Source organism: Glycine soja, chromosome 15 (assembly GCF_004193775.1).
Source record: "Glycine soja cultivar W05 chromosome 15, ASM419377v2, whole genome shotgun sequence".
NCBI lineage: Eukaryota > Viridiplantae > Streptophyta > Magnoliopsida > Fabales > Fabaceae > Glycine > Glycine soja.
The window spans coordinates 13,368,462-13,394,872 of NC_041016.1; the positions used below are offsets into that span (position 1 = coordinate 13,368,462).

General features: G+C 37.0%; 1 protein-coding gene across 8 annotated transcripts; it reads left to right on the forward strand.

The window, feature by feature from the left end:
- The first annotated feature begins 209 nt into the window (after positions 1–209).
- LOC114387244 (histone-lysine N-methyltransferase ATXR7-like) lies at positions 210–25,166 on the forward strand. Of its 8 annotated transcripts, none has more exons than XM_028347387.1 (21): positions 210–517; positions 1,189–1,259; positions 8,936–9,109; positions 10,669–11,248; positions 11,331–11,447; positions 13,318–13,623; positions 13,711–14,046; positions 14,128–14,436; positions 14,514–14,966; positions 15,109–15,523; positions 15,621–15,779; positions 17,339–17,760; positions 17,848–17,970; positions 19,151–19,231; positions 19,989–20,042; positions 20,172–20,323; positions 20,636–20,681; positions 20,749–20,806; positions 22,359–22,478; positions 23,438–23,493; positions 24,765–25,166. In XM_028347387.1, exons 3-17 carry the CDS (start codon positions 8,958–8,960, stop codon positions 20,655–20,657), a joined length of 3,681 nt encoding a protein of 1,226 aa, XP_028203188.1. In that variant the 5' UTR covers positions 210–517; positions 1,189–1,259; positions 8,936–8,957; the 3' UTR covers positions 20,658–20,681; positions 20,749–20,806; positions 22,359–22,478; positions 23,438–23,493; positions 24,765–25,166. The 8 variants fall into 8 exon arrangements, with proteins under 8 accessions (XP_028203188.1, XP_028203187.1, XP_028203185.1 ...); XM_028347386.1 differs by lacking the exon at positions 24,765–25,166 and adding an exon at positions 23,591–24,588; XM_028347384.1 differs by lacking the exon at positions 24,765–25,166 and having other exon boundaries at positions 23,438–24,588.
- Positions 25,167–26,411: the final 1,245 nt, after the last annotated feature.

Here is a 26,411-nt window from a genome sequence, read left to right on the forward strand (position 1 = left end):
CTTTTTTTTAGTTTATATTTGAGATTAATTTTAAATAATAAAAATAAACGAGGAATTAGAAATGAGAAAATAAATCTAGAGGAATTGAAAATTCTGAAAAATTAATAGAAGCTTAAAAGTTATAATTTTTTTTTAAAGACTAAAGATTGGAATTCAAAAAAGTTGAGGTACTGCAAAACTTAATTAACTCTAAATTAAAAAAGAAGGAACAAAAGGAGTGAGATGAGGGCAAACTGCAAAATATGAGAGCAAAACAAAATCTGATCCCTAATCCCTGTTTTGATCTGGTCTCTCCCAATCCCTACCCAATTGAAAATTGAAATCCCCCTGTTTGCGAGAAAACGAACGGATTCACCCAAACCCTAGAATCACCAGATCAAAACCAACGCGATTGCGCGATCAAAAGGTTTTCTCTCTCGATTCTCGTGAAACCCGCTTTTCCGCTCACTCTTTCTTCATCTGCCATACGCGCGCATCGTGAATTTTGTTATTTATCTATTGATCAATTAGTCGAAGGGTGAGTGGGTGAATGAATAGTCTTGTTATAAAATAGTGTACCGAATATAGGGGAGTTTGCCATAATGTGCGAAAAAATTGTGGTGCGATTAATTATAGGTAGATTGGTGTTCCGTTTACGATTCTGCTTGTCTTTTTCTGTGTTTCGTTCGAAGGTGCTTATGTTAAGTGTCAGTTGTGTATTGTGCAATGTCCATGCATTCCAAAAAGGCGTAGAGTGATAAAGGAAGTAGTAAATGGTAGTGCTACCGATGCATTTATTTCATTTATGACATGAAGCTCTAATTCAGTTATTCTTGATGCAATGATAATTTATGATGTCTGTTGTCAGTTTATTAAGGATGCATGTAGTTTAGAGCAAAGTGTCCTTGTTCCATCAAATGAGGCCAAATTATGTTTATCCTTTTTTTTTTTTTAATCTTTGATCTATCGTTCAGCTCCTAATACATCGTCTGTTATTCCTATTTGTTTATTGTTCTGTGTTAGTTATTATGATATAAATTGTCCATATTTCTGTTTTTGTTGGTACAAGGACGTTTGCATGTCATGGATCATAGTTGATGTGTTTTTCTGATATGTGCTGACATCTGTCATTAGCTATGAAATTTAACAATTACTGATAACTGATTCATGTGTGTGATGTGTTACTAATAAAAAACATCAATTTTGTAGCAACTCAACCTGAGCTAGCAAGAAAAGTGGAAGGAGTATCTTAGATCCATTGCCACAACTGTGCAATCAAGGTAATCTGAACAGTGAAACACTTGTTATATTCAATCTCCCTTTTTCTGTCAGGCTTGCTATGGGGAAGGGAATTAGAAGTTTCTAGTCTTATTTGATCAATGTTGTGAAAACCGAGATCTTAAATGGGATCTGGAGGGAACGAGAGATCATAAATTGAAGGATCGTTACAAGGATTGTAAGTTTATCCCAGAAGATGCAAAATTATACATAAAGATCTAGATGCAATAAAAATGACATAGTTAAGGAAAATATCTTGTAAATGATTTAAGTTAAACTTAAACCGAAAATTTATATTCATAGATTTATAAGTTGTAACTAACAGTAGTTCCACAAGAACTCATAATAAGTCACGTGAAAAAAAAACATAATTAACTCATAATTAGCTAGCCTAAATGCCTAGAACAAATCGTGCAAGTGTTTCAGATTAAGGGCAGAACACACAGCTGCACAAGCCAACAATAAAATAAGAGTTTCAGATTTCAGAAGTGTAGGAGAATTGAAGAACAGAGGCTAGAGTGCAAGGCAGTAGAACAGGCAGTAGAAAACAGAGACAGATCAAAACTCGATTGAGGAGAAGTGGACTCAAGAACAGAGGCACAACAAGAGAAGAACAAAATGTACCTGGGATTAAGGTCTAAGTTCAGACAAAGAAAAAACCCTAGATAAAGAATTGGACTAGAAGAGCACAAAGAGGAGAACCCTAGATGAAGGAAAACTGTGGGAGAATGATCTTAAACAGAAGGCATTGTGTTTTTTTGCGACCTGGGTTGGGTAAAAATTATACTGGTTTCAAACTGAAACCTGACCCAAAGTCATGTTTGTGGAAGATCAACATGGATTTTAAAACTCGACGTTTCATGATGAAGATTGCAAGCTAGTGTGATCTGGAGTGTGCTTTGATCCTGCTTCAGATTCAACACAGTTTTGAGGCGAAAAATCACAAGATTGTGCAATCCTGTGATCACCCTTGCAATTTTCACACCATTGTTAATAAGTAGTTTTTTTTTTTTTGAACGGCCAAAAGTATCATATATTAGATATTAAATAAGGATAGTACCAGAGGTACTACAGAGATACAAAAAGAAAGCCATAGGCTGAGGATATAAAGCAAAACTACACAGCTTCCCCAACTAGAGACCTTACAAAAAACCACCCATCCTTCCCAGACTAGGAGAAGGCAAAGGACATAGAAGATGACCATTGATTAAACGGGATGGCAAAGTCCTTTTCCCACCCCCTCAACCAAGACCAGGTAAGATAAATTGCATCATCCACCAATTTAGAAATGGCAAATTGATGATTTTTAAAAATCATGGCGTTCCTATAGTTCCAAATAGAAACTGTGGCTGCTACCCACCAAACCTTCCACTTTCTATTAATAGCTTGCGAAGCAGCCAAAGAGAGGTGCTGAGTGAAGTGATCCACAGGCCTACAATGCATGACTCTAGCTTCGTTGACCCAAGAGGAAAATTCCCACCACAGTGGCATAATCTTATTGCAAGAAAAGAAAAGATGGGAGGCAGATTCCACTTGGCTTTGGCAAAAGGTACATAGGTCACTGTCAAGCGCGACTTGCCGTCTAGATAAGTTATCCTTAGTCGGAAGTCTATCCCACATAAGTCTCCAAGCAAAGGCTAGGGCTTTTGGAGGAGCTTTGATATCCCATAACTGACTGAAAGCTTGATTCTGATATGCTGTTGATTGAGCTTCTCTAATAAAATGGTAAGCACTGGATGTAGAAAAAGTTCCTTTTGGATCAGCACCCCAAACCCACTGGTCCTTGAAGGTTGCATTAGGAGATAAGGCTGAAACCTGGTCAATAAAGTCTGATGCACTGACCATCTCATGATCAAAGAGGTTCCTCCTCCAAGAGAAATTCCACTGCCATCCTGCTTCTCCAAAGGACCCCAAGTTTCCCACTGTCTCAGCTTTATGAGAAGATATTTGATACAAATCAGGATATCTTTCTCTGAGAGTTCTTCCATCACCCATCCAAGCATCTTCCCAGAATAAAATTTGGTCACCACTGCCCAGTTTCCATTTAATCTGATTGAGAACCCCTTCCATACTGCTGTGGAGCATTACAGCCTTCAAATCAGCCCACCAATAGGAATGAGTCTGCTTGTGGGAATTCTCCTCCAACCCTCTCCAACCTTTGTATTTTGAGGTAAGAATTCTGCTCCACAAGTAGTCTGATTGGTGGAACAGCAGCCACTTCCATTTAATGAGAAGGGCTCTATTAAAGTCCTTGATAGCTTTGATTCCTAACCCTCCTTGTTTTCTAGGAACACAGATATGATCCCAAGCCACCCAAGCAATCTTTTTCCCTTCAGCACCTCCACCCCATAGAAAATTCCTTTGGATCGAAATAAGCCTCTTTAACACTGCTGAAGGAGCTTTGAAGAAAGACAGATAAAACAGAGGCAAGGCTGTCAAAACAGAATTAATTAAAGTGATCCTTCCTGCCATAGAGACTTTCCTCTGATTCCATTTGTTAAGCTTAGCCTCAAATTTTCGAAAAATGGGCTCCCACATCATTAACCTTCTCGGGTTAGCTCCAATGGGCATCCCAAGATAGGTAAAAGGAAGCTGCAGAGGTCCACAATTAAGGAGCTCAGCTGCAGATCGACTCCATTGCTGAGATTGGCCAATAGCCCCAAATTGGCTCTTGGCAAAGTTAATTCTAAGGCCAGATACCATCTCGTAGCTTCTGAGCATAGCTTTTATAAGAGAGACATTTTCCATAGACGGTTCCCCAAAGAATATAGTGTCGTCAGCAAATTGGAGCATATTTACCGGCACCTTATTCTTCCCCACCAGAAAACTGTGATAAAGGTTTTTTGAAACAGCTTCTCTCATCATTCCTGACAATCCTTCAGCTACTAGATTGAATAAAAAAGGGGCCAAAGGGTCCCCTTGGCGCAGCCCTCTTTGGGGTTTGAACTCTTCTGTAGGGCTGCCATTCACTAGAATGGATATAGAAGCTGATGACAAACATTCTTTAATCCATCCTATCCACTTATCTTGAAAACCCATTCTTCTCATCATATAAAAGAGGAATTGCCACGACACGGAATCGTAGGCCTTTTCAAAATCAGCTTTAAACAGCAAACAAGGTCTCTTGCATCTCCTAGCCTCCTCCACAACCTCATTAACAATTAAAACTGCATGAAGCATCTGTCTGCCCTTAACAAAGGCTGATTGCCTTTCATCTAAGAGGTGATTCATAACCTTGCTGACCCTATTAGCTAGGACTTTAGCAATGATTTTATAAACACATCCAATTAAGGATATTGGTCTAAAGTCAGTAAGGAGTTGGGGATCTTTGATTTTGGGGATAAGAGCAATGAATGATGAATTTAGGCCCTTAGGGAAGGTTGCATTGACATGAAACTCTGAGAAAAACCTAAGGAATTCAGGTTTCAGGATGTTCCAGAAATGCTTAATGAAACAAAAATTTAGCCCATCAGGCCCTGGGCTTTTGTCTCCTCCGCAAGCCCACACTGCATTAGTTATCTCCTCCTCCTTAAAAGCTTCCACCAGCATCTGACTTTGAGAAGAAGACAGAGCTTTGAACATAGCTCCATCTAAGTTAGGTCTAGGCATACAAGGTTCTGCAAATCTGTCTTTAAAGTGCTTGAGAACTGCTTCCTTAATGACTGAGGGTTTATCAACCCAGCCTCCATTGAGATGCATCCCCCTTAGGGTATTCCTTCTTCTACTTGAGTTGATGATTTTATGGAAGTAAGCAGAGTTACTGTCTCCCTGTTTAAGCCATTTACATCTGGATTTCTGACGCAACATAGATTCTTGAATAAAAGATTGCTCCCATAGGTCTGATTGGAGTTTCTTAAGCTCTAGAACCTGCTGATCAGTAGGTTGAGCTATTAGGGAGTCCTCCAATTCATTCAACTTGTGCTGAATAATCTTCACCTTACTGCTGTGATCCCCACACTGATCCTTACTCCAGATTTTAAGCCTATATTTAAGTTTCTGCAATTTACATTTCAAAGCAAAACCTCCCCAACCATAGGCTGAGTTGCAGACCAAAAATCCTTCACCACCTTATTAAAGTCTTTATTAGATAGCCAAGCATTGAAGACTCGAAAAGGCTTTGGGCCCCAATCAGTTAACTTGGACTGCAACATGATAGGACAATGGTCTGAATAGTTTCTTTCTAGATTATACTGAGAACTATCAGGCCACTTAGCAATCCAGTCATCCGAAAGAAGTACTCTATCGAGCCTGCTTTTACAAGAACCATTTGGTCTGACCCAGGTGAAAGGTTTGCCCAAACAAGGGATATCCTCTATCTCCATGTCAGCTAGCCAGTCATTGAAATCTGCTATGATGCTAGTGTCTGGAGGCCCGAGGTTGTTTCCCACTCTTTCAGTCAGGTTCCTAACACAGTTGAAATCCCCTACAAGGCACCAACATTGGACCTGGGACTGACTCTTCAGATCTAGAAGTCTCTGCCAAAGCTGTCTTTTAACTGCTGGATCACAGGCAGCATATATGTTTACCACCACAACCCTATGACCCTCAGCCATCCAGACCCCCTCCAGCAAAATGAATCCCCTTTCAGCTCTTCTATTTTCAACCCTAAAGTTGATATTGTCCCAGACACACAAGAGGCCCCCTGCTGTGTTAACTGCAGGGACCCATTCCCAATCAAACTCAGATTGTCCCCATAAAGCCTTACACACTACCTTATCCATAGACTCTCTCTTTGTTTCTTGCAAACAGAGAAGGTCTATCCTCTGCTTCCCAACCAAGTTCCTGATAGAGGCCCACTTTATTCCTCTACCCAGCCCTCTAACGTTATAAGATAGGATATTCATTGAGAAAATCTCCTATTCCCCAACTCCTTGGCTTCATCTCTGTCTCTGCACTCCATAGAAGTATAATTCTGAAGAAACTCTGAACTATCTGATTTTGTTTCCATGCCCAATTCCTTTCCCAAATTCCATAGGTGTTGAGCCTCTGACTTCAACTCATCACTGCATTGAATAACACTACTTAATCTCCCGCCAGAATTCACGGGAGGCTGATTATGAACCTCAGGCTGAGTGGCTGCTGGTTTTAGACTACAAAGAGGGATTGAAGAGTGCTGGATTGCAGGTTGAGACATCCGGGCCCCAGATTGGGAAGTTGGCTTTTGTCGGGAGTAAACTTTAACAAACTTGTCTGAGTTCACTTTTAAAGAATGAGTTTCAGAGCTGGGCTCCTCTCTGTGGCACCCTTCAACTGACATTAATGGGCCTGTGATTTCGCTTGGCCCACCCTCTTTGTGAGTTTGACCTTCATTAGTACCCATATGCTCCACTGGGTAGAGAAATTCCTTATTGCACCCTCCTTGGGACTCTAATGGGCCCTTTAGACGTTGAGGCCCATTCTGCTCCAGAGGAATAGGGGAGGGGGTTTGCGTGATTTGTTTCTGTAGCTCCCCAATGCAGGTCTGGCCTTCTGCATCTTTCCTTTCAACATTCAAATTATTACCTTGTGTGTGATGATTGTGCCTACAACCATCCTGTGGTATGTTTTGGCCAGTATCCCTTTTCGTATAAGCTGCTGTCTTCTGAGGTGCTGCAAAGCTGTCCCCTAGGTTGACTTTACCGGAAATGGACTCCAGCATAGTAGCCTCCAAACTATTTGCCTTATCCTGGTAGGTTTCGTTAGTGTGGGTATTAACCAGAGGTTCGCCATCTCTGCTGCAACCATGAGTCCTACAGTGTACCCGTTGGTTAAACGTCGGGGAAGAACTCCGGTTGGATAACTCTGGCGAGAATGAAAAGTTGGTGTCAACGTCGTCCCCTTCATCGCAGCCCACCCCGTCGTCGTCGGACGTTATTGACTCCGACCAACCCTCCGACGGCGAGGGTCTTCTCTTGGTCAGACCACCGTCGGAACCTGCTTCTTCCACAATCCAGACTTTGTACTCGAGCTCCCCCACACGGACATTGACGTCTGACCTTATCGTTGGTGGCAGCGGGGTCCTTACCATTAAACGAGCTCTGTCAAAACGACGACGGTCCTCTGTGTCATCGTCGGGCTCGATAATATCACCAATAGCAGCCACCACCTTCCTGAAGCTTTGAATCTCCCATGCCTGTACCGGGAAGCCCCACAACTGGAGCCAAACGACCCTATTACTGGGTCTGGACAACGGCGACCACTTCTTCAACTCATAGAAGATGGAGTCACCTTTTTCCGTCTCCGACTGAATGAGGGCCCGAGCCTTTTCGTCGGACAACCCGGGGAGAAGCACCATATCGTCTCCTAGGAACTGAGAATCGACACTGTACCCAAGCTCCCACGCAAGGCGATCCTCCAGAGCGTCTACCTCCATCATCTTCTTAAGTTTACCCGTCCAGGTTCCTTCACACCATGCACGCCCTGTAACTTCTAGGTTGATGTAGACGGGTGAATATCGAGTTTCGTCTACCCTCTTGTGGCCTTGACATACCCCCATAGTCACTGCGTCCACATATGACCTCCGAGGAGGCCCGTGGTTTGTTGCATCCCTACAGCTCTCTTCGATCGTCTTCTTCCCCCCAGCAAGTTTGTTTGCCTGCGGTGCTTCCTGTCGGGCTGACCTGTCGAACCTCGGAAGGTTGACATAAAGCTTATGTTCGTTAATGAAAATGTTATCCAGCCTTAGCTCCAATCCTTTTGCATCCTTAACATCCTTGAAGCGCACAAACCCGTACCTCCTGCCTTCCTTGTTGAGTCTTTTGGCGATATATACTTCACGGACGTCGCCCCATTTTTTGAAGTGCCACCATAGCAACTTCTCATTAGCTTCAACAGGGAAGTGTGTGAAGTAAAAGGAGGTAATATTAGCCTCATGCCTCCAGTTTCGGCTAAGCTGTATACTTCTGCCCCCTGCCTCTAGTTGTCCTCCCACTGGTGAGAACTTCTGCACCGCTTTCATGGACCTTCTACTCACCACCCTTGTCCACTTCTCCTCCTCATCAGGTTCATCACTACGTCCTCGGTTACTGGATCGTTGCCCTTCGTGCTGTGCATCCATACAAGCCAAGTTCCTCCGTCTCCCCGTACACTGTCCTGTAGCCTTCAAAAACCCACGTCCACTCTCATCCGTTCTCCCTCTACCTCTTCCCTTCACCGGCGCATAGGGCCTACGCCGTTCCCTCTCCCGTCCTCTCTCTCCTTCTCTTTCTCTAGTCCTAACATTCTGTTTTTCTCTAAGTATCTCTCTCTCTCTGGGTCTCTCTCTCTTGCTGAGTCTCTCTCTCTCTCTGAGTGACTCGCTCTCTCTCTCTCTCCCTCTCTCTCTTACTTTCATTCTCTCATGCATATTGTTAATAAGTAGTGGTAGTATAAGGTAGAAGATTATTTTATATTTGATATTATTCTCTGTATGTTTGTTCAGCTGGTTCTTTACAACTACGTATTTTTGATTATGAGTTATATAGTAAGTTCTTAATATGCCATAATAATATATTGGAACTTGGAAAGAAACGAAATTTGGTTTATATACTCTATCAAATAGTTTGGTTCTGTTACATCTCAAGCTGATAGCTGTTTTATATGGTTCAAATGCTGGCATTTTTTACTTTATTTATTGTAGTTTTTTTATATGTACCAATTTAAAACTTTCACATTACTTTGTGTATTTTTAATTTGGTTGAGTCCTCTTTTGTTGACCCAGAATTTTCTATTGGGAAAGGTTCATGGTCTTCTCAACTGTCTTTCTCGATGAAGATGACCCCTTTTTTTCTAGAAAAAGGCCAAGAGTGTCAGATCTTGGACATCAAGATGATTTACTTGCTGATGCAGGAATTTCCAGTGATATTTCCTTGTTCTCGCATCAAGATATAGAAAGGTCTTCAATTTGTAGGCATTACATGATATTTTGACTTGTTCGTCCTGTCATGTTGACATTTATCTGGTTGAATGTGTTAATCAAAATTGTTGCCATTCATAAATTGTTAAATGTGCTTTGTCATTCACATCATCGAGGCTCAATTTGGTTGTATCTTTTATTGTGACTTTTCCAACCAGTCCTTTGATTTTCAGAGTCAATTAACTATTATCTATTTGTCATCCTTGGACTGCTGGTAAATGGATTTTTCTTACATGCTACTGTGTCATTTCAGTAGTGACTTGAATTCCACATTTTTCTGAATTACACAGATATTCCATGTTATGAAAAATAAGATCAATTGCTACTGCTACAACTCACTCAAGTCCTTGGCACTCCATTTCTCAGGGCATTGTTCTTCTATCCTTTTTTTAAATGTGGGTATTTACAGGTAGAATTTTGGAAAATAATTAGATAGTGACTATACCATTTTCAGAGGCCTCCCTTTACCTTTATTACCTTTCTTATTTTCAATCAATTCCCATGGAAAGTTTTTATTGCTCTTTTGTCGTCATTTTTTCAGTATGTCCAGTAAACTCATTTTTTCTGGACTTTATAGTGGAGAACCTTAATGGGGCTTTTCGTTGTGGTGATGTCTGGGGTGATTATAGGGTGTTTTCTTCAAGTGTTTAGCAACTTCTTTTGATCTGTTAGAGGGATTCTGGAAGGAGTAAGCAAGGCTAAGTTTTTAGTAAACATTTTAGTTGCTGATATTGGTTGGTATGAGGCTGTGGATTTTTAAGGAGAAATTTTTAATTAGATTGGGTTATGTTTATGGACTCTCTCTTTGGTTCTTTGTGCATGAATTCTTTTAGGTGGTGTTTTGGTTCAAGGAATGTAAAACATTCCTGGGAAAGTGACATGGGAATAAAAATTTCTCATGCTTGGTAGAACTTAGAAGAGAATACAGATATTTCCTTGGAATAAAAGATTCTTGGAATGTTCATTATGAATAAGTAGGAATAAAACTTCCCTACCTTCATAGCGGGAATGAAATTTCTCATTGTAATCGAGTATAAAATTACTAATCTTTCCCATGGTAATTGACAATAAATATACTATTTCTAGGAAATTTGAATAATAAGTAAACACTTTTTATAAATTTTCTCAAGAGTAGGATTCCTGGGAATCTCATTTTCAGGAAAGTAGTTTATTTGGGAATGGAAGATTTTCGATACCACCTAAGGGAGCTTGGAAAATGTGAGGAGAGATGAAAAGCTAGTTAATGTTTTGGACTTTTTTTTTTGGGTATCCTTGAGTGGGATATTTTATATTCGTCATTGGTTGCATCTCTTCTAATAAATTATTTTCTTTTGTAAAAAACATTAAAGACACAGAAGGATGGTGACAATCAGATGGAATTAAATCAATATTAAAGATATAGCATTTCCATATGATAATAAAACTGCTATTGAATTAAGGCCATTTTTTAATTTTTGAGATATTAACCTGTGAAAAACTTACTTCCCCTTCTTTTCATATTAACTCTCTTATTTGCTTGAATGCTTCCATTGGTGCAGGGGTACTGGTGATTTTCCCTCTTCCAGCAATACTGATGATAAAGTTGATCCAGATTCTGGAATGGAGATGAGCTGCCCATCAAATGTTAATAGTGGCTATGTTCCTGTGTGTTCTACCACAGGGCATATTTTGCACATGGACCAGAGTTTCTGTGGCTATGTGCAACAACCTGCTTTTGTGAGTGGATGGATGTATGTGAATGAAAATGGGCAAATGTGTGGTCCCTATATTAAGGAGCAGTTATATGAGGGCCTAACTTCTGGTTTCTTGCCATCTGAACTTCCTGTGTATCCAGTGATTAATGGCACAATAATGAACCCTGTACCACTGAATTACTTCAAGCAGTTCCCTGATCATGTTTCCACTGGGTTTGCATATCTGAGCTTGGGTATCTCAGGCACAAGGGTGCCTACATTGGCAGTATATGAGCAAGATAGGTTTTTTGAGCATGCTGCTCCTCTGGCTGTTAATCCTGATTCACAGCCAGTTTCAAAGTCGCACATCAATTACTGCATTAAGGAATCCAATCGCTTAAATTCAAACTCAGAGGCATTCAAAAGTTTAATATCTTGTCAGATGGTAGTGCAATATCTGCCCTTTGTTTTGTCATCTAGAAGTCAGTTTGACATACACTGATAGTGTGTCTTATTGCTTATTTCAGTTAGGTGTAGAATGCTGTTGGCTTTATGAGGATGAGAAGGGTATGAAACATGGGCCACATTCTATTAAGGAATTGATATCCTGGCATCGTCATGGATATCTTAAAGATTCAACAGTGGTAAGATGCAAATATTTTTTCATTGAAATGATATTATAGGCTGCAGATCTGTTGCTGTAAATGAATGAATGATTATCCCATTGTTTGACATCATCTTTTAATCTTTCCTTTCAAGGCTAAAATACAATTTTCATTCTGAAACTTAGGATGTATGCTAATCCTTTTCCATACTCTAATGTCAATCATTTACAGCATATAAATAGGGAGAGAAGTATAAAAGCCTAATCCTAAAAATATATAATATTAAGGAACAATTTATTCTCCCCTTATTTCTAGAGATTCTGATTTCCTATCGTAATCTGAATTTAACATCGTAATCTCAACTTTACTAATTTACTGACAGCATTCTCATACTTAATGGGAATTGCTGACTCATGCAGAAGTATACTGATGTCCCATCTCAGTACTTTCCCTAAAGCCCTAATCAAATACACAAGTTACGAGGATATCTTCTGGATTTATATTAGAATATTATAAGACTGGTTAGCATGATATTGAGTTTCTTTGAATTTTTTATTTATTTCATTTTGATGTTATGAACAAATGAAATGATCAAAAGCAGGAGAAAAGAGAACCAAAGCAAGTTGATAATAAGGATCAGGATAGTGGTTGAGATTCATGGTCCTCATGGAGTCGTGTCTAGTTGTGGCAATAATAGCTGTAACGTTGATAAAACCACATTGCATTTTGGTTCATTCCTTTTATATTGCTGGGTAGATTATTTATGGTAGTGTATGGTATTTCTTTTCACATATGATCTGGGCAATGGTCTTGTGAGCCTAGCTCATCTGGTTGGGACATTGACCAACAAGTTCTCATTGGGATGCTGATGGAACATCCTTTCCCCTCTCCCCAAGCTTTACGAGTTTGGTGTCTTGCCCTCCCATAGGCTCTGTTATGGTCTAGAACCCACCCCCTCCCCAAAATAAATGTTGGCAGTGATGAGGCTGCACTTTAACATGAACAAGGGAATATCTTCCCCACCGGTGGTCCACATAACCATTGATTTAGCATCTTGAAAAAACAAACAAACCAGATACGTGATATAAGATACTTTTGAAATTAAGTTTTAGTCTGTGGCTTCCCTCAAGCATTTTTGCTGAAAATGTTGCAGGTATCCAACACCAGTGACAACTACACCCCCCTTCTCCAGGTCATTGACATTGTCCATTCTCTCGGCAGATAAGACCTCTTGTCCAACCGAGCCTTCTCCAGGTCATTGGCTTGTTTTTCTTTCTCTTGATTTGTTCCGGCGACTTGCTCTCCAGCGGCAGCAGTGGCCAGTGATGATGAAAAGATTGAATTGTTTCAACAATTCTCTCTATCTCTTGATCATTTGCTGTTTGTCTGGGTCTGGGTCTGGGTCTGGGGAAAGGGAAACTGTGGTGGTGACAAGGAAAGGGAAGGAGATGATGTAAGAGAGGACCAATAAATAATTATTATTTTAAGGAACATTAAGTTGCATATTAACGAAATATGGCATATTCTTGTTGCACTGGTGGGGAAGGGAAAATCTTCCCCACCGTAAAAGGCACCATTTAACCCATTGACAATCTCAATTCCAACACTTCTTGTTCTTCACTCTTGAAACTTCACTGAACTCATAACCTGGTTAATGTTTTAAATTTTACTTTTCTTTTGGTAGTTTCCAACCATTTATTATTGTTGTTCTCTCTGTATTTCCCCTCCTATGTGTGATTCCATTATCAGTGCTTGAATAGAATCTCCCGCTCTTCGCTTTCTTCTTACAGTGATGCGAGTTCTAGCCTAGTTCTGTGGACACTATTTCTGCCCTTGCTTTCTCTAGAAAAAGTAATGTTATTCTGATTTCTGACACTCACTATTGTGACTGATTTACGTTAATTTACAGATCTCTCATTCTGACAATAAGTATGACACCTTTGTGCTATTGTCTGCTGTAAATACATTAAAAGGAGATATCTCTGGAACCATTTGTAGATCAGTTTCCACAAGTAGCGAGGTTGGTGAAATGGTAAACTTAATTGGTGAAATATCTGAGGACATTTCTTCCCAATTGCACATGGGTATCATGAAAGCTGCTCGCAGAGTTGTGCTAGATGGAATTATTGGTGATATCATTGCAGAATTTGTTACAGAAAAGAAACTTAAGAGGCATAAGCTTGAATCAGCTGACTGTACTCCTGAAAACAATATGGTGATGTTTAATTGCTTTGCAAGTACTATTGTTGAAAGCTTGAGATTGTGTGCATCTTACTAAGCTGTTGAATATTTGCTTTAACAGTCTAAGTTTTCTGCTGAGATTAGTAAAGGTTCTGCTATTTCCAGTGATCCTGCATCTTCCCACACTTTGGACTATCAGACTTGTCATGAAAGTTCCAGATTGCCCCCAGCCATTATTAAATCAGTTGGAAGCATTGAAAATTTTTGGTGGTCATTTGCTGTGGTTCGCAAGGTACTTCTTGATTATTCCATGCAAGTCATGTGGAATGCAGTGTTTTTTGACACACTAGCAGAATACTTATCTTCCTGGAGGAAAAAGATGCTTTGGTCTCATCCTAAGCCTCAACCATCTGCTAATGGATGTGAAGATCATACTGAAAAGATTGAATCAGAAGCTGTGAGTACTGACTAATGTGTAGCTTGCTTGAGTTTTTTGCTTAAATTGTACACCTATAATGATCATGCAATTATCCTACAGTTGGTTTTCAATCCAGATTCTTCTGAAAGCAATGTTGATGGCGATAATCAGTTTGGAGTACTGACAACCGAAAAAAATTGTCCCCTGTTATTTTCATCTCCCAGTAGCCTCAAAGGTGGAAATTTACTAGAAGGTCAAAAAGTTTCATGCCCTTATGTTAACTCTAGAGATTTGACTTGCATTCTTGAAAGTGTGGAGAATGAGCTTCACTTCTCTTCAAAGGTGTCTTTAGCTGATTACATTCGAAGTTTTGTTGAAAAGGAAGTGAACAAATTAATTCCTTTCCCAGAAGAAAACAAATTTAATGAGGTAACTTGATTATAAGTGTTCTTATTCTTTTGTTGTACCAGACACTGTTATATTGAAGAATCCTTTAATTGTTGCAGGTTGCTGTCGGTGGCACTCATTTTTCAGGGATACTTGCGGATAAAACGTCTATGAAGGAAATTCTAAATGACAAGTCAGTGGATCCTGTAAAGGCTGGAAATTCTTTTGGCGAGTCTGCATCTGGAAACCATAAGTCTGACATATTTTCGAAAGCATTTAAGGAGTTGTGTGGATATGTAGATGATGTGGTTGAAGAGGAGATTGATGACCTACCACCCGGGCTTGAGAAATCTCAAACAGTTGTCCCTCACTATAATTCGAAATTTCGACCTTCAAGGTCGGCTGAAAGTAATCCTAAGATAACAGAATATGTTGCTACAGCACTGTGCCGACAGAAACTGCATGATGAAGTTCTGGAAAAGTGGAGGTTGTTGTTTCTTAATTCTGTGCCCAAGCAAGTTTTTATATCATCAAGTACTGTAAAGAAACATTTTAAGTCTGATGGTCATAAGGTAAGAATTTTATTAATCCAAATATTCAATATTTATGAGAACTTAAAATACTGCATTTCACCTTGATTTCTCTTACTGTCTTTGTTTAGTTTTATTTTGTCTTATTATTGTAAATTTATTGTTTTATTTTATAATTCTTTAGAAAAGAAAAATGGCCGATGCAAGCAAGGAACATTTGAATAGTGCTACCTCTGGACTGGGAAGAGTGAAGGAAGGAGCAAAGAGTTCTTCTGAAGTTCCGCCGGTGATTGGAAAGTATACCTATTGCCGCAAGAAGCTCTCGCAGAAGGAGTTAATTTTCTCAAAATCTGTAGCAGAAAATGATTCTAGGACAGGGAAGCAGCTTGTGACCAAGTTAAGGAAACATGTTTCTGGAGATGTTGGTGAGGCTGCAGAGGTTAAAATAGCTTCTGCTAAACATGGAAAGACAAAGATGATTAAAGGGAAGAAGGATACATCTTCTAAGGGCAAATCTTCTGTCAGTGTCAATAGTAGCTCACACAATGATCAATTATCTTTAAAGAATAAAGCTGGTCGAAAAGTGTTGAAGTTTTCAGGTGACGTTCAAAGTATTTTTCCTAGTTAATTTGTTGGTACTGGTTTCATAATTATAACTTGTAAAGTAATTACAGCTGTTCACTTTTCCTTATTTAGATGATGTTAAGGATTTTGTAAAATCCAATGTAAAGAAGCTTTCAGTGTCAACTAATAATAGTGTTGGCATGAAGAAGGTTGCCAAAAGTGATGGCTGTGATCGTGATGACACTGTTAAAGAGAAGACCACAAGTCATTGCTCCAGAGAGATACAAAATGGTAGGTTAATGATATATTCTCACTGGAGTCTTGTATTTTTCTCAGCTTCTTGTTTGTTGTCAAATCTTATCTGACTGTTGTAGAATGTCTTTATTCAATGTTCAGTCTTCACACACACACAACAACAAAAACAAATGCCTTATATAACTAAGTGAGGTGGCTACATAGATCACATGATGCCATTCGGCTTGGTTAAAGACCAAATCTTCAGAGATATTTATCATGAGATCTCTCTTAACAATTTTCTTCAACGTTCTTGGGCTCCTCCTATGTTCTTTGTTTCAAGATCATTGTAAATTCTTCAAAATCTTGAGATTGTGCTTCACTCAACTTTTCTTGTGTCATTTTCATGGTAGTTAGTATCGTAGGATTTGTGATACGATTCATACGATATGATACAAGTCATGAAGCTTGTGATACGAAGCATTGAACGAATTGTATTTGTGCCTGTATTGCTCCTTGAATCGGACCTGAATTGTAAGAATCGCGATCTGAAGAAGAATCGCACGTTTCTTGCCTAAGTTCTGTTAGGCCCCAGAAGGAATCGTAGCACCTGACTGTAGCGGCACTTTTTGCTGCCAAAATTGAAGTAAACGGTGGCCGGAGCGGGCTAATCACACTGCACTGCAACTGTTCCCCACTTCTGCTCTGGCTGTGCTTTCGTCTAGCGGGTCAGAGAAAATAAATGACCCGGTTCACATCCCTATTGGGCCTAACCCTAGTATTATGTTTTTGTTTTTTAGTACTTGAGTAACTCTGTAGTCTGGACTGTTTATTTAGTTGCAAGACAGACCTATTTTGACTTTAGCTTTGGGTACTCGATTTTAACCTTTAACATTATATTTATTGTATTGTATCAAATAAAAAAGTATTTAACTGATATGATAATGCATTTATATTTCAACTATTGTTTAATATCTTTTTATCATATAATCTATTGGTAAAATCTGTAATAGTTTTTTAACTACAAATATTTAATTAATATATTAATATATAATAGATTTAATAGCAGAGTAGTTATTATAAATTTTAATATATAATAATTTTAATAGTAAAATATTTATTATGAATTTACTGTTATTCTATTATAATAAATTTTAGCTGAACTCATGCATCTCATGATCTTAGAGTTATTTTTTTAGTTATTAATCATGAATATGTCTTAGTTTGCATATGTTATGTTTTACAATTGAATAATAATAATAGTAATGATAAACTAAATAAAGCATAATATATGTAATATAATAAACTAATGAATAATAATTTGTAATACACACACACACATATTATTGATTATGAATCTTACAATTCACGATATGATTCGGTTCATGATTCGATACACAGGCTTTCCGATTCACAATTTGTATTCCTATTCAAATAGCATGGTCGTTTTTTAACATTCAGATATCTTGCTCATTTTTCTGGATTATTGCACCCATGCAAGGCTTTAAAAAACATTCTTTTGTTTCTTACCTTGCCTTGAGCACTTTTATTACACCATTAACATTTCGTCTTGAACACACACATATACTTTATGGGTTGCCTTTTTCTGTTTACAGCAACAAAGAAAGTAACAAAATCAAAAAGGAAACATCAAATGGATGGTACATCTTCACATCCTACAAAGGTTTTGAAAATTTCAAATGGTGGTGCTTATCTGGGAGCCAGTAAACAAGTTCCTGTGGCAAGTAGGAAGTCTGCTAAATCCAAGCCATTGAATTTATGTCCTAGATCTGATGGCTGTGCCAGGACTTCTATTGATGGTTGGGAATGGCATAAATGGTCTCGAAGTGCCAGTCCTGCATATAAAGCACGTGTTAGGGGTCTTCCATGTGTCCGGAACAAGTGCATAGATTCTGAAAATAATTTATTTCAGTTGTCAAATGGTAAGGGTCTTTCTGCAAGAACAAATAGGGTGAAATTGCGTAACCTTCTTGCTGCTGCAGAGGGTGCAGATCTTCTGAAAGTGCCTCAACTGAAGGTGATTGAAGAATGAAAGTGTTTTTGGTAATTTTTATTTAGAGCTTATGGATATATCAGATTTCAACTATTGATTTGCATTTTTTAGGCACGGAAGAAGCATTTGCGTTTTCAAAGGAGCAAGATCCATGACTGGGGTCTTGTTGCCTTGGAGCCAATTGAGGCAGAGGATTTTGTGATTGAATATATTGGAGAACTAATTCGTCCTCGGGTAAAAACACTATTGTTACAAAGATTCATATTTTATGATCATATTGTCAGTTGATTTTACAAAGTGAATTTTGAATTATATATAGTGAATGTAACAATATGGATAAAGTCAATCAAATTATGTAGGTTTCTCTTTATAGCATTTCCATATTTCTTATAAATAATTTGATGTTGAGGATGGGCTACTTTTTGCATGTCTAATTGGACTAGAGTGAGCACACATATTCTGGGTGCAGGGTTTCTTACAAGCTTCTTATCTAGTGGCTGCTTTGTTAAAGAATGAATACACTTTAAGGCTATTGATGACTGTAAAATAAGTAGGTTATACAGTATTGTTGAAGAGATCTTTCCTTGTTGCATATGTATGCTAATGCTTTACTGATTTAGTTGATGTCATGGTAACTCGAATTGCATAAATTGCGATTTGTCGTGAGTCTTCACCCAATTGATACAATTTACATGGAGTTATTTAATAACTGGAATCCCACATTGAATTGCAAGAAGGATGGAGAAATTGCTTGAATGTTGTTTCTGTTGTGATTCTGGCAATATGATATGGAGGGATAGCAAGCCAAACTGCTACTGTGGGGTGACGAACCAAGAATGAGATGGATGGGTGTGTCCAGAATGCTTGTTGGATAAATTTTTGAGATGTTTGCTGGAGCCATCACTCCCAGCCTAGATTGACACATACAGTGAACCAGTAATCAGGGAACTGGGGTGTATGGATAATCCAGTGAAGGGGTGAGTGTCTGATTGTTGGATGGTCTGGCATTGGGACTGAGAATGGTGGGGGGGTTATGAGGTGAAATGCACATCAGATTTGTGCATCTTCAGATGTACAGGGGCAGAGGAAAGGAACAGAAGAGGTGGCTGAACAACAAAAAGGGTTTTTTTTTTCTTTCTAGTTAGGTTTAGAAAATTAGAGAAAGAAGAGCTTGAAGAAACGTAATACTTATTTTGCTTTGTAAATGAGGAAATAATTTATTTTTAATTTTTGGAGCTCTATTATTTAAAAACATTTTGTATTATTTTTTGAATAGTTGATCATGAATCTTAATTGGTCTTCTGATTTGCATTTCAATTCTTGATTTGACTACCATGCCATGGTCAATATTGTATTTTGAATATAGTTGTTTTTTTTCATTGGATCAATTAACTTCTATTATTTTTTCTCACAGATATCTGATATACGTGAACGCCAGTATGAGAAGATGGGAATTGGAAGCAGTTACCTTTTTAGACTTGATGATGGTTATGTGGTTAGTGTATATATATATATATATTGCTGTAGTATTTAAATTTTAGATTTTGGAAGTTTCATTTATCTTGCTTCTCTAAGGTAATTATGGAGTCATTGTGTCAGATGAATCTTATATTTTATTCTCCCTATCCACCCTATGTTGGTATTGATTGCTATTTTTTTACTCATGTTTTTCTGCAATTGAAATGTAATGAAGGTTATGGACCAAAGAGTAGCCAGAGTTATACCTCGTGCATTGTGTTGTGTTTTGAAATTTCGTTTTTTGAAAGTTGACGAGGATTCATGCTGACCTAGAAAATGATTGACTCTGCAACTTGGGTTTGAACTTTGAATTTAATAATTTGGTAAAGCCAACATTTCTACAAAGGGGCTAGTGGATGATTAACTAAATAGATAGTTGTGGTTTTCTTAATCTGATCATTGGGTGATTCATGAAGACATTATCTCCACTTGACTGAGAACTAAAATTCCCTGTTATAGCACGTGTGGCTTATTTGGCTCACACAGGCTTCTTTTGTAAGGCAATCTAGAGTTCCAGACACATGATAACTGTCTTATGACTGGTTAGACCTATAGATAAGCTTAAATAAGACCTAATATACAAAAATCTTATCCAAATGAAGTGTTAAATTACATGTAATTTTGCATGTCTGCTAATTAATATTCTCTAGATAAAGTGTATATTGATAAATTTGAATCCAATGACAACTATTGAAATGCTACATTTGTTGCTTTTCTTGTCTGAGTATATGTAGGTTGATGCTACCAAGAGAGGTGGGATTGCAAGATTTATTAACCACTCTTGTGAGGTACTTGTGTACTTTTAAATGCATTTTTTTTTGTATCCATACATTTAAAGAAGTGTTTGGGGCATATGCATGTGTCACTTCTATTCTTGATTTCACGTTCTTCCTGATTTGAACTGGAGCTTTTGGCAGCCCAACTGCTATACAAAGGTTATATCTGTTGAGGGTCAAAAGAAGATTTTCATATATGCGAAACGGCATATAGCTGCTGGTGAAGAAATTACATACAATTATAAGTTCCCCTTGGAGGAGAAAAAGATTCCCTGTAACTGTGGTTCCAGAAAGTAAGATAATTATGCTTCAATTTCGTAGCATATCTTTATTCTTGCTATCATGGTCAGATATTTTAATTACCTTAATTTATTCAAACAATGATATGTATACTGTGATGCATGTACACTCTCCTAAGTGGTTGTCATTTATGTATGCTACGTACACATCAGGTACAGTACTTGTTGCACACACATGGATATCTACCTAAAATATTTTGTTTATTGTCAAACATGTTTTGGTACACATTCAAGCATTGGAATGAGTTACTACTTAATATCACTCAAGTTCAAGCCAGATCATTTATATATGTACTTATTATGCAGGTGTCGTGGATCACTGAATTAGGCATTGATTGGGTTTCTGATGCTGGTATACACTTACTGCCGAAGGCAAATTCTGTTGTTTACAGCTTCACTCTAACTTAATGTTTTTGTAGGTTGTTTTTTCCGAGGTCCACTTGTGAAATTGTTGAGTGGGCAGAATTTTTGCCATAGGTATGTATTTAATCTTGGTATCCAATCACAGTTTACATCATTTTGCTTTTCTGCTGGCTATGCATTTGCCCATGTGTTCATTTAGTCTTTCATTACATATCTTTCTTTGGTGCAAATGTTGACTTTTTTTTTTAACTGATTAGTTGAATGGAAATTGTATTAATCTCTTCCTTTTTGTAAACTGATTAGTTGAATGGAGCAAATGCGGATAGTTAATCATTTCATTTCAGAAGCTTCTGCTCTCCTTCCTTTACATGTCCTCATTTTGTAAATTTTTTGGTTTAGTGGGTTTATGCACTGCTGTGCACTCAACTCTTAGTGAATATGGCTTCGATTTATTAAACATATGTTAATGGGTCTTTTGAAAATTAGCCCACCTTAATTGTGATTGCTTGGTCAGTGCAACCGATCAGAAAAAAAAAATATTTTGCTTGGATTGGAACGTTTAGTATGTTTTTATTCTTATTGTTGTTTTTGTTGCAGTATTATACTCCTGCCATAATTGTTGGATGTTGCATTCTGAAGACTTGACACTTATTTTATATTTCACCTTGCATCAAATTGGATGAGTTGCAAGGGTATACTTGTTTGTGATCTTACCTTGTACGTTTGTACTCTCAAAACAATCTGGTGTTCATGGGGTTTATTATTAGCATGTTATATTATTTTTTTTATTTTTATATTACTTGATAGTTGATATAGACCTGGGGTGACTGCCAAAGGAATATATAGGGGAATAGTTGTAGAGTCATTTTCCTTTGTATAAAGACTTGATATGTTTATCTATTAATAAATGCGATGCCTTATACTCATTTGGTGTCTACTTAATCTGCAGTCTGCTCCATTATGAACTTGCATTGTGTTTTAGTTATTCCATTTCCAGGATTTTCCTAATTACATGTAAGATATCTTCTGGTTGTTGATATATCTTTATGAAAATGTCAAAGTAATTTTTTTTAGGTGTACTCTAAATCTAATATTGTCTAATATTTGTATGAACTAATCTAATTCCAACTACTAATAAATACAATTTTCCGTTGCATATATCAAAGTATAACATAGCAGGCTTTGTATTTTTTACGATGGTAGTGGAGCTAGCATGTCCTGTGGCCATGACCCATAAATGCTATTGCACCATTATAAGTGCATACAGCCACCTGTTTTTTAGTAGGATAACTAAGTATGTGAATGATTTAGCAATAGTTTCAGACATCATGTATGTGTTTTGCAGTTTGACTTTTTTCTATGTAAACTATTGTGCATATGATCCATTAAATTAATTGTATCTTTGTTCAAAGTTAATTTGATGCATGTCTTGACTTTTACATATATGGTTTCCTTGATTGTTGGTTAGCTTTTAAATAAACCCAATGGTGAGATTGAGTGTTGCTCGTGAGAAACAAAAATAAGAAATGTAGGCCTATAATTCCTGATAGCTCTCCATGTTTTTATACCAAGAGGTTCTTGATGTCTTTAATAATAGAAATTAAACGAAGACATGCTATTTAGTGCATGTGTTCTGTGTATTGATTTAAGCATTATGGTGTTTCAGGTTATGGATCAGCATCGTTGATGATATAGTCTGAATTGATGAATGCTATACAATTTGGATTGCCTGCTCGTTTGGTGATAAATAAGTAACTCGTTCATTCTTGTGGACTTTTTTGTGGCAGTTGAGTTTCTTCTCTTAGAAGCTGTAAATAATTCTTTCCGTGTATATATTTTTTGGTAGTGAAGGAATGATTTTGTACAAAAAATGTTCATTTCATTAATGAGTAAATAACTTTGGTACAAGCTACTGAAAAACAAAATAGTGCAAATCTTAAATCCCTATTCCTGCTCCCTAATTCTTCATCATTTATTTGCTACACTCGTATATTTAACAAGTATTTGATTCTATTATGAATTATGTTAATAGCTGTGGCTGAATAAGTGGCAACTATTTGATGTATCTACATGCCAATAATGATGGTGTTGAAATTTCTTTTGATAAGTGGATTGCAAAATTGGTCGACCTTGATATCAACGTTTTCTAACAGTTAACTATTAAATGTTCATGTGCTAGAATTTCTTTAGCTTGATGGTGAATTTAAAGCTATTTCCTTTAGTGAGATTACTTGCGTGTATCAAGCATAGACTGACAATAATCTTTTAGGTCTATGAAATTATGCCTTAAATAAAAATTATTACCTATGCTTGGTGTCGCTTTTCCCATTTATTAACAATGTCAAACATGGCCCTAACTAGGGAAATTTGGTAATATTTGAAATGAAGAGGTTTGTAATTGGGAAGTTCAATTTGTTAAGGCTGGTTGGTTTCGTGTTATTCAGTGAAATATATACTATGTAAGTATGGAAAAAATTGCTGTTTATTTTATCAGTTTAGTAAATAAAAGAAATTGTGGTTATAGACTACTTGAATTTTTTTAAGTCCATTGTTACCTATGGTAGAAAACATGGTGCATCAAGATATGAGTATCATTTATCTACTTTAAATAGTCGCGAGAAAAGCCTCTTGTGGGAATTTTGATTAGTGTCTCTTACAAGTTTGTACAATTTGTTGATGCCTCTTGTGGTTGCCTTTTTATCTTCTATTTATCTTGCTTCCCTCCTTTAATTCCTGTGGTTGCAGGATTAGCTCAAGTAGTAAATACCGTTTTAGTTTGCTGAGTTGGATTGTGCCTACTGGTATGTTTCTCTTTCCGTCCCTTGTTATTGTCCGTTCCTGGTGAGTTCTTTCTTATTTGTTCTTCTAGTGATTTTCTACTTCCTTAAACCCCCTCAGAAAATAAAGTGAGCAGCAGCCAAAGGTATTTGAGAAGTGAACACAAATTAAGAGGGTTTCGCTTTATTGGTTGAATTGGCTCCTTATGTGCTCAGGAACGACAACAAAACTAATTTTTCAAGTTTATGTTTTTTACTCCCTTGTTTCAAAGTGTCATCCTAGGTTTTCATACAAACCAAGAAAGGCTAGTAAATAGATGAAAGAATGTAAAATTTTATGAAATTAATCTTATTGTTAATCTTCTTTGCTGGAAGACGATGCAATACAAAAGCATTTTAAGAAACATTATTAGGAGTATAAATGAAAAAAATAATTAATGTTACATTAGAAAACGAAAATGATACTTATTTAGGGCTTTTTTTTCTTCTTGTAATATGCCATTTGTTATGAAATGGAGGGAGTAATTGTTTAAATAATTTCACTCATTCCAACAACTACTTTCTTTTAAAATTCTAATGTTAAGTTAAATGGGGAGGGTGTACCATTGAGATCAAGTAACGTTACTTTATTCTTTTGTCTTTTGTAGCATTTGAAAAATGATAAATTAGGAAACCATTACTACACAAGCTTTTTTAATGCCCACAAAAAAGTGATGAGTTGATAAATTAACATCGGTTGTGAGGAGTTTGCTTAAAGAATAGTTAGCGAATGTGTATTTTCTCTGGTCTTTTTTACAAGAAACAAGTTATAGTGTATTTTACACTATCCTTTTTCTTATAAAAAGGATCCAAGATGGCATATAATAAGTTGTGAATAGAAGATCACATAAATTTGTACAAATGTTGAAAAGTCTAAAGCATATATGCATGCTAGTCTGGTCTAGTTTGAAAATCGTTATCATAGAGCTTGGCTGAACATGTTGGCCTTTAGAATTATGAAAACATCACGCCAACACAAAACTGAACAATTTAGTGTGTTTGTTTTTCCGTTGAACAAGTTCCAAACGGACGTTCCTTGGAGAAGTAACAATTTGTTTCTTCTAAAAAAAAGAAGAAAAAGCATCAGAACGTTTGTTGATGAATTGAAACGGTAAAACAAACACATCCCTAGTGTCTAGGCATTTGCACCTGCATTAAATAGGATTTAGCGCATTCCCAAACACTAAACGTGATTACACAAAATTGAAGCTTTTGTGTTGAATGAGATTTTAACGCATATTCAAACACACCCCTAGTGGTGGCTTATAACAGAAGATTACGGATGGATGGAATCATTGTTTTGCATTGGGCATGCTCATCAACTTCCAAATGCTTGGTACTCATCTTAGAGAATTCTCATTCGCATGGAACACTCACGTACTTCTAGCAATTAACTCCGCCTGTGTCTCATGTTATATAACACAGCCGGTTCCCAGCCCGGACAAAGGAGGAGGGTTGCAATTTTAAGTTTATGATGAAAATTAAGATTTCCACTGAACCTTGCTAGTATTGAAAATATTTCACATGTTTGATATGTTCTTTTACAAATATTTCACTAAAATATAGCAAGTGTCTATGGTTTAATTTTCCATGGTCAACTTGCTACAAATGATATAAGTCAAAATAATTTATATATAATGTGTTGCTTTACTATGATATTTTTTTTTTGGTGCTAACTTTAAATAGATTTGTTGTGCCTTAAGAACTGAATAATCTAATTCTTTTAGTTGTGCTAATACTTAAGCTTTTAGTATTTCAATTTTCAACCAAAATCTGTGGTAAGTGTTTTTTTGATGTGATATGTGGTAAGTGTTTCAAAAGAGACATGATGTATCAACAATTTATTGGTATGAGTGGTATTGGATTTGATTTTTTTAAGTAAGGTTTTAGATTTGAACATTGTGGATGAAAAAATTACAATTAGGAGGGAAAAAATATACTAAAAATGGTTAGTCAGAAAACTGAACCGACAAAAAAAATATGTTTGAACCTTAATGTATTAAACTGCTTTATTTGTTTCAAGGGATTTGCAATTTGCAACCCTTTTTTACTCTTCACACACTATTTTTTAAAACTTATATAATTCCTAAACTACTTTCACCCGTTTCCCTCCTCATTTTCCCAACACCTTCTTACCTTACCCGACAGTTTTCGCACCTTCATTCCTTTTCCTCTGATTTTGTTTCGTTCTGTGTTTTTTGCATGTCACCAATTTGTTAAAAACTAGTTTTCGTTATTATAAGAACTCAACACAACAGGATACAATATTGTGTATGTTGATATAATAAAAACTAGTTTCAAATTTTTCACGTGGAAAAATAATAAAGAACAAAATATAATTGGAGAATAGAAATGAAGAAGGGGAAGGAATGCAAGAACTAACATGAAGGATGAGGAGGAAGTGGGGGTGAAAATGAAGACGAGGGGGGTGGAGATGAGGAGAGGGGCTTGCACTGGAGGGGAGAGGAGAGGAGGGGGTGGTGAAGGCAAAGGTAGTTTAGGTATTATGATAAATTTAAAAAAGATTACCGTGTCTGAAGAGTAAAAAAAGTGCAAACAAAAATCCCCTTGTTGCTATGCAATACATTATCTTTTCAGGCTTTACCTGTTTTGAATCATTATGCATATCATAAGGAAAGTAATTCATTGCTGATGTTTCTTTAATAACATGATAAACGAAAATGTCTCTATAAATCCTTTTAATCCAGTGTTCCATACAACATTCTCAATAAGTTGCTAATATGCTAATATGTTGAAGACAAAAATCAACCCCATTCAGAAGTAAGTTAACTTCATTATATGGAATTGACTAATAATTTAATAATATCAAGCAACATATGTTTTCAGAGCCCTAGAGGAAAAATATATATTCTGGATTTAATGATGTAATTTTGTAGAGTTTT

Excerpts from the sequence above, each read along its gene's own strand:
- LOC114387244 (XM_028347387.1), top strand. The coding sequence starts at position 8,958 with ATGGTCTTCTCAACTGTCTTTCTCGATGAAGATGACCCCTTTTTTTCT. Across the intron at positions 9,110-10,668 it reads TCGCATCAAGATATAGAAAG|GGGTACTGGTGATTTTCCCT; the intron begins GTCTTCAATTTG and ends CCATTGGTGCAG. Across the intron at positions 17,971-19,150 it reads GAGAACTAATTCGTCCTCGG|ATATCTGATATACGTGAACG; the intron begins GTAAAAACACTA and ends TTTTTCTCACAG.